At 42.5% G+C, this 17,215-nt stretch overlaps 1 protein-coding gene and 1 long non-coding RNA gene across 9 annotated transcripts; one reads left to right on the forward strand and one right to left on the reverse strand.

Annotated features, from left to right (window-relative positions):
- Positions 1-770: 770 nt before the first annotated feature.
- LOC127616987 (cytoplasmic polyadenylation element-binding protein 4-like) lies at positions 771-14,600 on the reverse strand. 7 transcript variants are annotated; one of them, XM_052046093.1, is made up of 11 exons: positions 13,486-14,600; positions 12,455-12,553; positions 10,480-10,570; positions 9,594-9,644; positions 9,437-9,460; positions 9,074-9,250; positions 8,234-8,323; positions 8,034-8,152; positions 4,709-4,823; positions 4,445-4,626; positions 771-3,741 (listed from the first exon to the last, which is right to left on the reverse strand). In XM_052046093.1, the coding sequence occupies exons 1-11, from the start codon at positions 14,542-14,544 to the stop codon at positions 3,514-3,516; spliced, it is 2,235 nt and encodes a 744-aa protein (XP_051902053.1). In that variant the 5' UTR covers positions 14,545-14,600; the 3' UTR covers positions 771-3,513. The 7 variants fall into 7 exon arrangements, with proteins under 7 accessions (XP_051902053.1, XP_051901965.1, XP_051902237.1 ...); XM_052046005.1 differs by having other exon boundaries at positions 10,480-10,573; XM_052046277.1 differs by lacking the exon at positions 9,594-9,644.
- Positions 14,601-14,738: 138 nt separating this feature from the next.
- LOC127593471 (uncharacterized) lies at positions 14,739-16,765 on the forward strand. Of its 2 annotated transcripts, none has more exons than XR_007960417.1 (2): positions 14,739-15,029; positions 15,556-16,765. It is a non-coding gene; the product is annotated as an uncharacterized LOC127593471 (long non-coding RNA). The 2 variants fall into 2 exon arrangements; XR_007960442.1 differs by lacking the exon at positions 14,739-15,029 and adding an exon at positions 15,323-15,467.
- The last annotated feature ends 450 nt before the right edge of the window (positions 16,766-17,215 follow it).

Below are 17,215 nucleotides of genomic sequence, written 5' to 3' on the forward strand. Positions count from 1 at the left end.
TAAGGGTTTAGCTCGTCTCTCTCATCATTCCCTTTGTAATCCAGAATATTGTCAGATATTTATTTTTCTCCAATTGATCCCCTTGGTTCAGTTCCACAGTCCATCCAATGATACATTGTTCCAGGATGAGAAAAATAAAGAATGAATAAAAATAAAAAAAAGAGGTGGAAAAAAACTGTTGCACCACTTCATGTCTACCTGAGCAAATTACTCATCAGTTTACCACACCCAGATTAAAAGCAATTAAATGTGCTCATAGTGTATAGCAAAAAGCCACAGAATTTCAAATGTAGCGAAAGCAGCAGCATGAGAGGTATTAACCTTCGAGATGAACTACACAGGGCAACATTGGTTTTGATCTGGGATTCGATTCTGGCGCCCGGCCTTCCTGTGTAGAGTTTGCAAGACACCCCCCCCCACCCCCATGCTTGTGTAGGTTTTTTCTAGGTACTTCGTTTTCCTCCTACATTCCCAAAACATGCATGGCAGGTTGATGCAACTCTCTAAATTGTCCCTATTTGCGATTCTGAGCACAAATAGTTGTCTGTGTGTGCCCTGCAATGGGCTGGCAACCAGTTCATGGTGTACCTTGCCTACTGCCCGAAGACAGCTGGGATAGACTCTAGCACACCCATGACCCTCATGAGAAAAAAGCGGTTTCAGATTATGGATGGGTGGATAATCTACATTTTACGGTACACATTTTAAATGTGATGAAACTATTCATTTCACGCCATCCATCATTAAAAGAAAAAAGGGGAAGCAATTGATTCTTCCTCACAGCTGTTTTATTCGTTCAACATCTCACATTACAAATACTTCAAATGTATGCAGACAGTTACAAACAAGGTTGGCAGCAAATGAATGACATTAGGTCTTTGTTTTGACTTCACTTCTACAAACCAGCTATCAAAACTGACGTCTGTATTGTAGTGTAAAATAATCAGGAAGAAAATATAAAACTTAGATCTTAAGTATAAAGGTGAAATTACTTAATAAAAATCAAATTATAAATGTGAAAATACTAAATAAAAATCCAAATTATATAAGGTTAAAAAAAAGTTAATAAATAGAACCTTCCCAGCATACAATTAAAAACTATTGGACATTTGCAATCAAGTAATACTAAGACATAGTCAATATTCTTTTTCATCTGAAAATGCGGAGCACAAAACAACATTTAGAAAAACTAGACACGTCAACAAGTTAAACACTTCACCCCAAAAATATAACAAAAATCTGATCCAAATCATAGTCATACATTTCAATTGAAAATATAGCAAATGTAATACATTATCAACCTTGTTTATACAATGTTTTCAATCACAGTTGCATGGTAGTAGCAAAATAAGTACGTAAGCACAAAACTAAACGTTTAAAAATAAATTCATGTATAAATTAGCTTTTTTTCATATATCTATATATATATATTTATATACTTATGCCTTGTAGACATCTGTATGAGGGAACAAAAAGAAGGGAACAATAATGTGACTGCATGATTTATGGATTCAATGACTGACTGTGAAGACTTGTTTCTGGAAAGAAAAATAAGTATTGCACATAATGGCTCACAGTTAAACTTGCAACATTACATCACATTCAGGTTATGTCCCAAAGCATGCCACATCACAAAAGGGGTTCAAGTGATCAAGTCTTCTCACCTATGTCTTACCGAGTGTCCTCTACATTACAAAAGTTTTGTCATCGTGTCGATTGCATAAACATGTCTGTGTGAGGAAGGCAGACTCCGTCATGTAGAGAGAGAGGTGATCTCCAAAGAGACAATGAAAAGAAAGAAGGAGCACTAGTGCGTTACATCATTAGGTCCTGCATTAACGCTAGCCGTGTAGTTGCTGTGGTACATAATTATGCATGCCGAGAAGAAGTAGAACTTACAGGCAGTCCCAGAAAGAGGACCTAAATAGTCAAACCCACTCAAGGTGACAGAAGGATGTTTACGTGTCGACCAATGCCAAACATTTATTTTACTCATAATCATACCAACTACACCTAAGAGTGAAATACCAGAATATATGGATATATGTATTCAAGACTATCAAAATCTTTTAGAAAGGTCTTGCCATGCCTTAGGATCCCGTAATAATGTTCATCGGGGCAGAGGAGAATCTACGTAAGATTGGCTATTTTGAAGCTCCAGAATCACACCGATACGCCAGACAATGTTCAGATTTACCAGCACTTAAATATATAAAAGCGAATTGAAAATTATATTAATATCATTCATCTTCTTTTTTTTCTTCTTAAATTAAGTTTACCATAATTGCAGATCTCTTAGTAACAAAGGTACAAAATTATTTTTCACCAAGTGAAAAAAATGAGGTATTGCAAAAGGAGTTCTCCCATCTGTGAAAAATGTGCCTAAAATGACTATTGAAAAAAATATTTAGAAAAGTAGTGCATAATAAATGTATATATGTCCATGACAAAATAATCAGCTATAAAACACTGTACAAAAATCAGCAGGCCATGTATAAAATAATATATTTTTCTCTGTGACAGCAAATTCTAGCTACAACCATATCCGACCACAACACCAGTGAGAGAAGTTCCAATTCAGGTAGAGCGTGCAGTGGTACACCATGAAGACAGCCCAGGGACAAGGAACTGTGCATTCCCGTAGTTTGTACTACATTAGCATGTTAGCTTCCAGTGCTAATATCCCTGACAATATAATGCAAGCAAATACTACTGCCAATACCTGAGCCACGAGGGCTGGGCCTTAATGAGCTGAAAGTCCAGAAGACTACCGGTTACTTGCCTCCCCCGCGTGACGAGAGGAGGCGACTACCCCGCGTCGACGTCTGTTCTCAACGATGCGTTTTGAGGCCAATCTTTGGTTTGCCTTTCCGGTGACAGTGTCAACTTCTAAACAGAGACTTCAAACAATTGCAAGCAGTTCAAACGCAGCTTTTGCCAGAGGCAGGGAGACTGATGTGTGATGGTGGCCAGCTTTCAAACAGATCAACTCGCCATCTAAAACAACATTCTTCCTCATATTTCAAACCCAACTCAAACTTTGGTAAATGGTACTTGTTTTCAAATTCTGCACGCAAAAAACAAAAAAAAAAAAAGAAAACGTACTCTCTCCAATGCAGCTTCCATCGTCAGTATACTGATTTAGGTATTATGATGACCCCCAATTAAATTTTGTTACTCTTGATAACAAATGTAAGCAGCTTTGCCAGCTAACACCAACAAAATTACAGTCAGGTAAGAAAACATCGAAATCCAAATAGAATGCATTCATATGTTCATGCACACTTTAAGTCAAAACATAAATGGGATTTTACGCTCTTCTGAGCAGTTACTATGTTTAGCGGGCCCAATTAAAAAAATAATATAAATTAAATCTTTTTTTTTTTTTACTTAAAAGAAAAGTGCATTTATATTTTCATATCATAGGTCACCCCAATACCCCCTTCCCGAACGACCCTTTTCTCTCAGAGAGCCCGCCCCCCTCCCAACCCATCCTAGGTTCTCTCCCTTGCCTTAGTTCCAGCGGAAGGAGATGTGTCGGGGTCGGTCGCCACCTTCCTTCACCAGGGGCTTGTGGAACTCGCGGCCCGCCCGGGAGTGGATGGCCGCCCAACAGTATTCACAGTAGTACTGCAGACAGGTCACGTTGGCGCAGAAGAACGGCGCAAACTTCCCCCCGCAGCGCGTTCCCTGGCACTCGTCACACAGCTGGTCATCCAGCACGTATGGCTTCACTTCCACCTGGCGACACAAATTAATTAATATCAAGCCTCGAAATGAAGGACCATGCTTACTGTAGCTAAAATGATTCACATCGCCACAGAATGTCATCCAACTGAACTAAAGACATTCATTTTGGACGGCGCACAGTGAACTGATTCAGAAATTTTCCAGAGGAACATGCTATTCGCTGAACAATGCGCCTATGCAAAATTTTCTAAGTTACGAACAGAACATAGTGGAAAAATGTCACCATGCAGCACAAGAAGGTAAGTTCAGTGGCCATTCTACTGTTTTTCAAGGACTGAAACAGCTCAGAAAAAAAAAAAGTTTCGCTGACACTGTAATGTAAAATATTGTGCTTCTAACGTCACTTTCTCATACGCCTAAATTCTCAATAATGTTTCTTAAGCGTAAAATAGAGTACTGCTATGCACAGTTTAAATTCATTATAATGTTGATCGTTAGTCAACCATTTTTTGGGGGTCTTCTAACATATATATATATATATTTTTTTTTTTACTTTTATCCGAGTACCCGATGATTGGATTTTGAATTTCAGTAGGCTATCCGAATACTAGAATATTCAATAGCTGCAGCCCCGTGTTTTTCATTTGATTCTTTTACACCCCTCGCGATCAATTTGGGACGATTCCGCGAGCTTCCGGTCGATTTGGTGTAAAGTGTAAAATAAATCCCCGATTCCAACATCCGACTCACTCACCCTTTTGTCAATCTCCCCGTGCTGCAGTTGAACAAATCTAGCACTGATGGCTGCAATGTAGCTTTGCTGATTTGAGAAAGCCACTCGCCCCGCCCCCTTGGGGTATTTCAGTTCAGGGTCTGTGTCAATCCCAGCATAGCACACTCCGCCATAGAGACGGTCCATGATCATGGCCAGTTCCACTGGAAGGACAACAACACGAATTCAGTTGGTGTGATGAGGGCAGTGTCCCGGCCGCATTCAGAGGCCGTAATCCAAATGTACCTGCGCGTAGAGGGCGAGGTACACCGCCGACAAAGATGGTCTTCCTTGGGTCCAACGGCTGAGAGCCATCCATCACAAAGTCACTGTCATTTAGGTTCCAGGGTCTAATTTGCACCTGGTATATGAAAGATAAATTCATGACAGAAACACTGCAGGTTTAGACAGCATATATGAGAGCTGCTTCCTACTTTTGCAGCTTTTTTTTGTCACACTGCGGTCTTTACACAACACGGATGGAACCACAGAACAAAGAAGTACGCAAGCCACTTTTTTTTTTAAGTAAGACATTTTTTCTCCCCACAATTTATGTGTCTTGACAAAAGACACCTGGCATTCGGTCCGATTACTGACGACTGGCTCAGCGTGCAACAACAGAAAAAAAAAAGTTTGTTAGACCTGTATAGTTTTTTTATTTTTATTACAGAAGCATACTCATACTTTAAACCAGAAACAGAATTAAGCTCCTCCCATGGCCAGCTCAGAACCAACACCAGTAAAAACCTGTGGAGGGGGCTAAAGAGAAGAGTGCAGAGAAGATGCAGGTCTCTCGGAGATTTGGATGATTTGTATTTTCCCATTTTGTGAAAAATATAGACTAGGTGCCGTTTTATTGGAAAAAGAGGGTCATAGAAAGTATTAATGTTTTAATATGGAATTTTTGTCCCCCCCTGAATAGATGTACGGTATGTGAAATAAAAGCTTTATTTTTCTCTCATTAACTCTCGTCCTTTATCATTTTGAAAAAAAATAATGTGAATTGAAAAATCTGTCCTCTCTCCTTTTTTTAACAGAATATATAATACATACTAAATAATATAATAATAATATAATACAAATAAAATAACAGAAAATATATGAAAAATACTAATTCATATTTCAAACAAGTATATCCGTGTTATCAAAATAATCTAAATAACAGGGTTGAATTTTAAAATGTTAATTTATAAACGTGAAATTTCCTGGCAAAACATTCAAATGAACAGTGTATCATTTTGTATTTTATCTCTTGTCCAATGTCATGCTATATTTTGTTTTGCACAGTATACAGTTTTCAAAATCATTCCAAAATGCAGCAATGATGGGCCAATCAAAATAATAATGTATCACACTTTTAAGATGGCTTTTCAAAAAGAACACTTATCAATATAAGGCACATTCGCTAACGAGTTTCATCACGAAGCAGTGTAGCTTTTGGAAAACAGTTTATGTGGTGGGGAGATGCAAGGGCTGCACAGACCTAAGTCCATGAGGGAATGTCGCTCCATGGCCGGACTTGCTACCCCCTTTGCCAGTGATGGTGGGAGTCGGTCGCCAAACACGCAACAAAAGACCAGGGTTCGACTGCAGAGATGGATGTATTTACGGCGCTCGTTCCCTACGCCCATTGAATTCAACTCAGGATGCTTATTTTAAAACTACCGTATTTTCACGACTATAAGGCGCCATTAAAAGTCTAAAATTTTCTCCAAAATGGACAGGACGCCTTATGGTGCGGAGCATCCTTTATATGCGCCGAGTTCCAAAATCTGACTGACAGCCGACACGCTGTTTATATAGAGAAAAGGCGGAAGTGACTGTGGCCAGGCATGCGGGAAAGAAGTCGGCCAATCGGGGAAGGGTGGGCGTGTATACATACATATATGGAGAGAGCGAGAGCGAGAACGAGAGAGAGAGAGAGAGAGAGAGAGAGAGAGCGAGAGCGAGAGAGCGAGCGAGAGAGACAGAGAGAGGGAGAGACAGAGACCGAGACAGAGAGACAGAGAGACAGAGGACAGGCAAGGGTGGGCGTGTAAGTGGACGTCACGCTAAAGGGACGCCGCAAGCAGGCACCAACACCTGTATAGAGTGTGGCAATGTGCATTGTTGCAAAACAATTCCGGTTTTGGTTTCTAAGAAACCCTGAAAATAAATTCGACAAAGAGACACGCCTACGAAGCCCAGTTCAAACTTAAAGCCACCGGTTATGCTTTTGGCATGCGTGCCCATCTCACAGCAGCGGTGAAAAACCAAGTCAAGCAAATGAACTCTGAGCTTGCCGTTATTCCCGGAGGCTTGACTAAAGAACTCCAACCGTTGGACATTGGCATCAACCGGGCGTTCAAAGTAAAGTTGCGAACGGCATGGGAACAATGGATGATCGGTGGCAAACACAACTTTACAAAGAGTGAGAGGCAGCGCTTGGCGAGTTACGCCACAATACGCAACAACGAGAGGGAACGCGGCGTTTTTGATGGATTACGGTACTTGCACAATTGTTCAATTCTTTCTACACACACACGCGCTGCCAACATGTTTCGCTCTGTTCTTTACTTTCAAATGTGGGAAAGCTTCACACGAGAGAAATGTTGACTTTGCTGTTGCTACTCCTTCTTTCCGCTCGGCAATGCGTAGCAACTCACACTAGCATGTGATGCATTCAATGACAACTGAGATGTGCAGTCCTCTGCTTCTGATACAGAGGATGAGGGCTTTGATGGATTTCTGGGTGATGATTGATCGAAATACGTGAGAACATTGTACGATGGCTAAATAAAATACACCCGAACTCAGTTCTGCTTTCGTTGCCTTTTTACAAACGTGTTTTTAGCTTGTATCTGTATGTCTTGGCATGCTACCGTATGCTTCAAGCTAACGTGTTAGCGTGCGCGCATGCATGCCGTATGTTTAAGCTGGCGTATGTTTTACCACTGTAAAACTGCGCCCAGTGGTACAGTGCGGTCTGTGTATGTGTAAAATACAGAAATGTCACCCATTAATGAGAGTGCGCCCAACCGTACGGTGCGTCGAATAGTCGTGAAAATACAGTACTTTATACGCTCTATATTCGCTCCTAAACAGCTCTCTCCCGCTCCCCTTTTCTTTAGTTCTTCACTTGCCCTGCTGGAGTGTTAAGATCAGGGGATGTTAATATTTGTCAACTGCGGGCTTTTGAAGCGCTTTGAGTCTCATTTTTTGAATAAGGGCTATAAATTTAATTTGATTTGATATTGCGACATAATTCACCTGCGATTCAAATGTTGAATCTCCCCGAAAACTAGTGTCAAAACACAGTGCATGAGAGTTCAGTCGAGTCTGGCCATGTTGCTCGGGTGTCGTGGGGCACAAGCAATACCCGCTTTAAATATTTTATGCCAATGGTGTCCTTGAACAAGACAGATACCCCAAACTGTACCCGTGGTGCTCCAGTGTTTGCCGGTGACAATGTGCGTTTGCTGTATCCACGACTGTGATGGGTCACATTTCATGTAAGCTGATTCTTTGCTATTTTTCTTTCTCAATAGGTTTTTTTACACTCCAGTCTAACAAAGAGCATGTAAACACTCACAGGCTTGTCTTTGATGGTGGGGCTGGAGACACACAGGTATAGTTTGCCATCCTCTTGAATACAGGCATCAATCAGAGCCTGAACAGAGCTCTCATCTTGAAAGAGCAGGAAGGCATATCCTGGAAAGGTGCAATGAGAGGAGCAATGCCCATCACAACGCTGTCGGATCCAAAGTAGAATCAACACGTAGCACGACTCACCTTTTGGGGGGAAATACGATTTGCTCTCTGCTTTGTGAGGCCAGTCAACAAACAAGTGACCAAAACGACGAAAACTGGCAGTGATTTCATCTGTACACACATGTACAAACACAATATTTAGAGTACGTGTCTATTAACGGCGATGGGCAAATCCATGCAAATGTTCCGAATTAGATACTGTATGTGTATGGATATCTATTTCTTTATTATCCATGCAGTGTTTGTATGAACAAAGCCGGCACTGTTTGCAGGCAATATTTGGCTACAATGGGCAGGGTGCACTAATAGTCCAGCATCACCAAGTTTACTCGCTAGAGAAGCCTATTACAACCAGTGAGGCATTCCTGCAATGGCATCATTCCAAAAGGAGCATTACACCATTTGCTCAGTTAAGGCTCATGCTAATTCCCTGCAGTATGGTCTGTCACTCCCATATTTTGCTTTCTTGAAAAAAAACAGATCACTTTTTTTTTGTTGCTCCATCTGCTCGTGCAACATTTCCAATCCACTGACTTAAAAATGATAAATCTAAAATATGTTTCCATAATTGGTTTGTATTTGAGGGTCATAGCATATGCTTTAATGAATTATCATCTAATCATTGTATTCTCTTTAGAAATCACACTAAATTGTTGAGGAAACTGGCCCATGGATTAGAATCAATCTTTTATATTTAATAAACAAAACAGGTCATTGAAAAACGAGCAGTGTTAGTAATATGGATTTGTTTCTTTTTTTTTTTGCTTTTCCACACCTGGAAATTGATTTAATCAATTTCCACTTTCCTTACTTGGGTAGCAACCCTGACACTAACATCATGTCTTTTGGACTTTGGCTGACCTTCGTCGATGTCTGGGGGCAGCCCTCCGACAAACACTTTTCGAGAGTAGCGCTCTATGCGTTCCCCGTTCAGGTGAGGGAAACAGTGCGCTGAGCCAAGTCCACCAAGACCTTGGTCCGTGGTCTCATCCTCCCCGAAAGAGCACTCATCCTCCATTGGGAACAGCGAGGAATGACCTAAGCAAGAGGATTAAAAATATATATTTTGAATGGTAAAGAAAGCTGCTCTATGTTCTCTTGAAGGCAGATTTAAAAGCAAACATGGGGTTGCAATGCAAAACATCCAAGGGAGAACATTAATTTGGTAAATAATTTCAAATGCTGAACTTTTTTTTTTTTAAACGAGTACATGACAAGATTTACCTCGTCTTCTGCCATAGGTTCTCGCTGCATGTAAAACAACACAACAGTTTTCAACAACATATTTCTAATTTAATTGTAAGGAACCTATTCTGTCATAGTGTGTCCGGGATCGATTTCAATTATGCCACGGGGCTTTTCACACGTGCAATTTACATACCATTCATAGGCAGAGGCCCGTCTCCACCCTGGTGAGAGAAACTGAAGCGTCCTACAGTGAATGACAAAACAGGAAAGGCTTCAAACCATATTACAAACTGGAATTACCTAATTTCCGTCAAGGATTATTTGAAGCTCAACAGTTTGTGTGCGATTTGTGCTTCAACGGATTCAGTGGGGTGGCACGGTGGATTAGCCCCGAGAAACTGATGTCGTTTTCAGTAACAGCAAGTGGCAAAATGGCCGCGTGCTTAGGTGGAAAAAAAATGGGTGGATTTTGCTGCTTAATCTGAATTCCACAAATGAAATGTGAATCAGAATACCATGTTTAGAAAAGTGGTGTTGCATAGAACTTAATATTTTTAGGATTTTTTTTTTTACTTCCCTTGTAAGAAGGACATACAGTGAGGTGAAGTCGCAGGTTAAGACCGCAATGAAGATTGAAAATAGATGCAATTAAATCACATTGAATTAAGTCAAGCGTATTGTTTTGCCTGCTGCCTTACAGATGTTCACTGCGCAGCATTAAAGATGATTTTTTGATGCTGCAAACCTTATGCAGGACCTTCTGCAAACAGTGTTGCACTTGCCTCCACGGTCTTTCTGCCACGTTACGCGTCACCATTTTTATGTTGCGGAATTATTCAGGCCATCACATTTTTTCTTTAGCCCAGTCTGACGAGCGACCCTGCCTAGGTTTTTGCTGTTCATCTGTAAGAGTCCTAATTTATTTATCTTATATACTGTAACTTTTCTCTGTTGGACGCACACTGTATGCTATGCTATGCGAAGACACCCAATAATGTCTGACTGTCATATAAGGCTCTATTTATTTATAGCCAATGGCAACAGAGCTGATCCTCACGACTGTTACTGTGGGAACTAACCTTTCAAGGAATCCTGTTCAGCCCTCATAATGTCGATCAGGGAGTTCTCCAGAGAGTGCATGTTGAAACCATCAAAGGAGCGAGTTCTCTCCTGCTAAAAGAGGGGACGAATACAATTACCTTCCTCACAGCTCTGCCATCACCATGTGAGGCACCGGCAGCCCTGACACAGTAAGCCATGATGCTAGTGGCTAGAGATGATCCCCGGCACACACAGCACTGACGGCACACCAAGTCATTCCAACAAGAAAGATGCAAGGCTAGCCAATGTACCAGTATCATTGGCTATGGACGGGAAAAAAAAGGATGACACAAAACACAGGGATGGCAATGGCTAGTGATGAAAAAAGCGGAAAGGAGCGTGGCCTGGACGGGCAACCAATCACAACAAGTAACACATCATATACGTCCAATCGCAGGGCTGTTTACAATCGGAAGATGGAAAGACCGATCGGGAGAGCTCGTGAAAACTCGACGATAAGGTACCTGAGCCCCCTGAAATATTCTCAACGGATTTAGACGATTCACAAAAATGATCAATTTAAGAAATAAAACGGCGGATTTCCGCGTATCCGTGGAAAATTGCCATCCCTGAAAACAAAATGTTGGCATTTGGAACTAAACTACTGAAAGGCATGATGGGCTTGTTGCAGACTAAACATCTACGAGGCTTTAAAGCAGACAAAGCTACATGTTGTACTTATGATGACCGTCACATACCCCGTTTTGCTCAATGGCTCATTTGTTGCATATTAGCGCAGTCAAAGCATACGCATGATGGACAAAACGGATTGAAAATACCGTATTTTCCGCACAATAGGGCGCACCAAAAAGTCTTCCATTTTCTTAAAAGCTCACAGAGTGCCTTAAAATCTGGTGTGTCTTGTGTATGGTCATTATGGTAATACGTCGACTCCAAGATGGCTCCTTCCTGGAGACAGGCTTCCAATGTTAACTTGCTGTTGGTTCAGTGAACTGTGTCGCTGCATTATTAAATGATGATACTACGAAAATTGAAAATAATGCATCAAAACAGAAAATCAAGTGAGGAAAATCACAAGATAAATTCTATATGCCCCCCCCTACAGAATTTATTTTGCGATTCCCTTGCTTGATTTTCTTTGTGGTTTCATTAAGTAATTAATCATTTACATTTTTCGGAGGCAGCCTTGAACGCCTCTCGAGTGGAACGGAAGAGAAGGAACGGAGACGGACAAAGATGTACAGTACCTGTATTTGATGAGACTGTGAAATTAATAAAGTCTGCATTTAAAAAAAAGAATAAAACCACAACCCCAGCTCTCCTTTTTTCAACAGGTGCGTGTTTGTCCGTCTCCGTGCCTTCTTCCGGTCAACTAGAGAGGCGTTCATGACCGCCTCTGAAAAATGCATTGGCATTTCCTTGATTGTAGCTCCAACAGTACGATCAGATGTCAGTCGTAGTTATTTCTTCCTTTGTTGTGTATTCACAAATGATGAAATCACAATATAAACTCTGTAGGGGGGGGGGGGGGCTATAGAATTTATTTTGTGATAGCTTCGCTTGATTTATAGTTTTGATGCATTATTTTCAATTTTTATAGTTTTATTGAAGTAATCGTTACTTTACGTTTTTCGGAGGCGGTCTTAAACGCCTCTCGAGTCGAATGGAAGAAGGCACGGAGACAGACCGAGACATACCTGTATTTGTTGAGACCGTTTTAAAAAATGAACACCACGGCTCTCCTTTTTTCGGAGCTGCAACACAAACTTATTCAAGTACAGTAATAGTTAACGTTTTTCAGAGGCGGTCATGAACTCCTCTGCGAGTTGAATGGAAGGAGTATAGCATCATCTAGTGGAGGCATTGTAGATTGCGCCTTATAATGCGAAGCGTCCAATGTATGAAGAAAAATTACAAAATATTCATTGAAGGTACGCCTCATAATCCAGTGCGTCTTTTAGTGCGGGTAATACGGTATTTTAAAACCCTCACCTGGAAAGGGTAGACACCATCACTGCGGCTCACAGCATCCTCCACCCAGCCCTTGTGATTAAAGCCAGAGCTATTACGGGGAAACTTCTGGAGAGGAACCTGGGGAACAGTATGAGTTTCATCGAAATATCAACATTATTTTGTATTAATAGTCATAACTCATATGAAAATACAGCAGAACCTTTTTTTAAAAATCAGGCAAATGCTTCCATAACGATTATTCAGCCGAGAGGGTAGTAACTAATGACTCACAATAAAACCACCTCAGTACCTACTACCCAAAAAAAACCTGCCTATTTTTACTCAATAGAAAACACGCTGGCGACACATTAGTTGATTGGTGAGCACACCCACCTCACATTGCAGAGGTCTCCAGTTCAATTCCCTACTCTGGCCTTCCCGTGTGGAGTTTGCATGTTCTGCAGTTCTCCCAGTGTCTGCGTGGGAGAACTGCTGCATTTAAATTAGTGTATTCCCAATTTTGTGGCACTGGAGAAGCCGGAAGGCAGCCAGTGCTCTCAGAATCACTAAATATGATATTGACGATGATTATCATTTCAAATGTAATGTTAGCTTTCTGGAAGGTTGTCATTAGTTTTTATTAAAACATTTGATTATGATTGCCTATTAGTAGAAAACCATACATTGTTTACAGAGGGAGCAACCACAAATTGAGAGCTCTTATAGCGCCTGCAGACCGATGCACAGCGTATTAATTCTTGCAACACCTATAAAATGCCACGAGGTGAAAGTAGCCGACTGCTCTGCCACCTTTGTTCCCTCTCCATGTGACTTGACAGGTGTCTACATGGGTGGTCAGAGCCGTATTATTGTGTTTGTGCTTCTCTTTATCCTTAAATGACAGTTGAGGATGTTGAAGTGCTATTTATAAATAATTAATAGCCGGAACAGTGAATATAGGTTTTGATGTTTGATGGCAACAGTTTGAGTGAAATAAATTCAACATCAATTTTGCAGTTGCCACTACACACAGAAAGAGTGTTTGGATGATTATTGACAAGTGCATCTACCTGACTGTTGGGGAAGGACTTCTTCAGCGGAGAGATGGAGTTAAGGCCAGTCATTGCTCCACCGACACCACGTCTGTATTCTCGAACCCCATGTGAGCCACCCCAGCCTCCATAGCCGCTGGGGCTCCAGGTGGTTGATGTGGGAGTGGAGGGGCTCTGGTAGTTTCCCCAAGGCGAAGGGTGTTTGCTCTGGGCAGGAGTGAGGTGGGGCAGCTGTGGGAAGCCTCCGGTCCGATGGGCATGCGGAGGGAAGGAGGGCTGAGGAGGGTGAGGGCTTGCCGGGGAGCGCCGGTGCTGCGGTGGAACACCCTGCCCATGAGGGTGGTAGGGCTGGGGGTGAGGTGTGGAAGGATGGTGCTGGGAGACTGGTCCAATCTGTGGAGAGAAATTGCCACCAGCACCAAAGCTAGGCCCGGCGTGGTGGGAGAAGCTCTGGAACAGCAGAGGAGGTGCATTGCCATTGGATCCAGCAGGACCGAAGAAGCCTCCAACGTCATCAACTACCGCTGGAGACTGGGTAGAAGGAACAGCAGGGGACCAGTTGTTGAAGCTCGTCAGTGAGGAGGTGGGGGACTGTGTGCACCCTGAACCCATTCCCAGGGTGTCCTGGTAGTCAAACCCACTCAGCACTGGTGACTCCATCCTGAGCTTCTCCTTCCCACCACTGCTCTCCAGAGAACCTTTCTCCATCAAGTTGTCTTCAGGAAGAGCTCCCTCCAGCTCGCCTAAAGAAGTGTCGGCTTCCTGTGGGCCTGGAGAGATGGCCTGAGGCTGGGCCTGAACCTGAGACTTTTCCTGCATTTCCTGGAGGTCTAAAGTCTTGAACTTGTCCGATTCCAGAATCTCATCTTGCATGTTACTGTGTTGGGCTACTGCGGGGAACAGCCAAGCACTGCCCCCATTAGTGGAGCAGGTGTTATTTACCAAGGGGTGGGGGCTCGGCGGGTTGGAAGGGTGGTGAGGGTGTTGGGGTTGAAGGTGAGGAGGGATCCTTACAGGGAAAGGAGATTTGTTACCACTGCTGTTCTTCACCACAACACCGAACCCGTAGTCCCCCATTTAGGACACCCAGTAAAATATTTAATAGGTTTTGGCTTTCACCTGCTTTTTTTATCCTGAAAATGAGAGAAACAAATAGATTAAAAGGAAGGAAAATTTCACTTCAAGGTGCATCTTGAATGAAACACACACATATACATATACATATACATATACATATACATATACATATACATATACATATACATGCAGTGGATTAGTTGGACTGCGTTGTCTCCGTTTTATACAGCAACCACAGAAATAAAATTAGTGTCTCGGCAAGACAATAATGGAGGTAAGGAAGCAGGGAAAACACCCGAAGAGAATCAGCGTAGGCAACAGCGAAAGGGCCGGTTTGACGCCTACAAAGGTCGTTGCGTAGCTAGCAGCAAAGCTAACATCGACTCCGCCACCTTGCATGTGCCCTTTTTATCATGCACACGCACCAGGCTATTTTAAAGCAGCCCTGAGCATTACTATTTGTGACGGATCCGGCCAGCGCCGAGGTGAGCAACAGCACCGACACCTACCGAGAAATCTTCCTTCCTCAGCAATGACCTCCTCACACGTAGCCATTTAAATACAGGAAAATGCTGATGACGTCTATCGTCGATTCTCAATGTAGGGTAGTTCCCTTCCCGGAGCCGCTATGCTAGCACAGCGACGTTGGAAGGCTAGCATATTTGCAGAGCAGCTGGCGAGCACTAAAGCGCATTCTGCGGATAACAACGTCAAACCAAACGAACGAACGGACGAGGCACCATAATGGACGAGGGCTCGGTGGAAATTTCCAGGGGATGACACGGTGGAAATTGAGCTTAGCTCTTTGAACAACCTCGTCTATTTCGTGCCCTGTATGTTCAATGTCACAGAGCAAAGCCATCAAAATTTCTCCTCGAAACAACGCATCGCTGCACCGAGACAAAGCGAACGAGACTCAATCGGTAGCAACTCAGTCATAACTACCTTCAATTCGGCGTCATGTCCTTAATGTTTTGAGGTTGCCATATTTCAGCGTTTTTCCTTTTTCAGCATTTCCCAGACGGCCGGTGTAAATGGTTTCTCCTTTCATCCAGATGACAGCTGAGCCAGTCGGCGGACACTTCCGACTACAAGCCCCGCCTTGAATAGTACCAGGGAGCCAATGAGCGTTAGGCTCACCATAGTCCCGTCCAGTCATTCCTCTCTCTTCGATCCGATTGGATAATTTTTGTGTAGCCGCGCCTCCAGCACGCCTATAATCAATGAATGGCACGTGTTCTCCTCCCAAATAAGGATGCATTGAAATCAATGGGAGGAGTCTTTGAGACCACCAATAATCATCAAAATGTAGATACTGTATACCCTGCAGCAACAACAGCCCAACTCGGGAACGACCTCCAAGCGGTTTTGGTACGTGCCTTCGGGCTACGAACAGTTCCCAGTCAACAGCCGACAACTGGATCCGCAGGTACCCGGGTCGCTGCAGCTTTAGGAGCTGCTTTGGGACCCAGTTGGAGGTTGCTCAACAGCAGCAGCAGCAGCAGCAGTAGTTTGCTGAATCACGTCAGACCAGCAAATTCACCACCTCATGACACCAGAACTCTTTTACTGTTCTTCTTATTTTTTAATCTTTTTTTTTAAATAAGTCGAAAACCCTATGTGTGTACATGTTGCTGGACTTGATTTTCATGTTCACTCTCAGTCCAACAGAGAAGGCCTTCAAATGGGGGCCCTGTGTTATGTTATTCCAGTGGGAGTAAGATGATTTGTGTTAAACCTGTTCAACCAAAACAAGCTGCTGTCACCAGTTCGAGTAGGAGTTATTGGTGATGGCTAGTGTGACCACATTTGAATGCCTTTGCAATTCTGTAACAATGATCACGCTGATCTGATTGAAGAAACAAGTAGAATGTCTATTTGAGTACACAAAACTTCCATATGACAGGATTATTTCATAGAGGAGGATTTTTTCAGCTACATTGTCTCCTCAGCATGTTTACCATTTGCAATACCAGACCCACACCTCATTTGTGTCCTCTCTAAGCTGCACTCACCACCCAACCCACTCTCCTGTGCTGCAGGGCCTGTTGGGGTGGTTTAACAACACCTTGAGCTTGACTTTATGGTTTCTTTTAAGAACTAACAAGGTGGAGGTCCAGGTGCTGCCTGGTTGCACATTCACAAGTACCTACAAAAAGTTGTTATTTGTATCTGAATCTTTATTTGAATAAAATAGTAATGTGTTGCGAATCTAAGTATACTCCTGTCTCATTGCTCTTTATTTTCTGTCCCTGTTGCCTTTACAGTTGGCCTATTAATTACACATCTTGACACCATCTGAGATATTATTTCCAGGCTCAACATGAAACAGTTTGCATCCAATCAGTACTGCTTTATTTTAAATGATAAATTTATCTGTGCACCAAGTAATTCGTCTATTTATTAGTTCCCACAAAGATGGTGCCATGTAGCCGAAGCTGGTTAGCTCAGGTCTCTCAGTTCAGAGGAAACTTTCTGTGGTCTCTGCATATCTCAATATTGATAGAGCTCAGTTGCCTTATAAACCAAACGAGTGTAGCGGAGTTGAGTCCAGCCAGCAGCTTGCTGTTTGGCTAAGGGAGTCATCCTTCACACAGTCAAGTGTTGTTGAAAAGAGCTACACGTGTAACTGTATGTGGATACTCAAAATACCTCACATTTTCAGTTCTAT

This window comes from Hippocampus zosterae, chromosome 1 (genome assembly GCF_025434085.1).
Source record: "Hippocampus zosterae strain Florida chromosome 1, ASM2543408v3, whole genome shotgun sequence".
NCBI classification, from domain to species: Eukaryota; Metazoa; Chordata; class Actinopteri; order Syngnathiformes; family Syngnathidae; genus Hippocampus; species Hippocampus zosterae.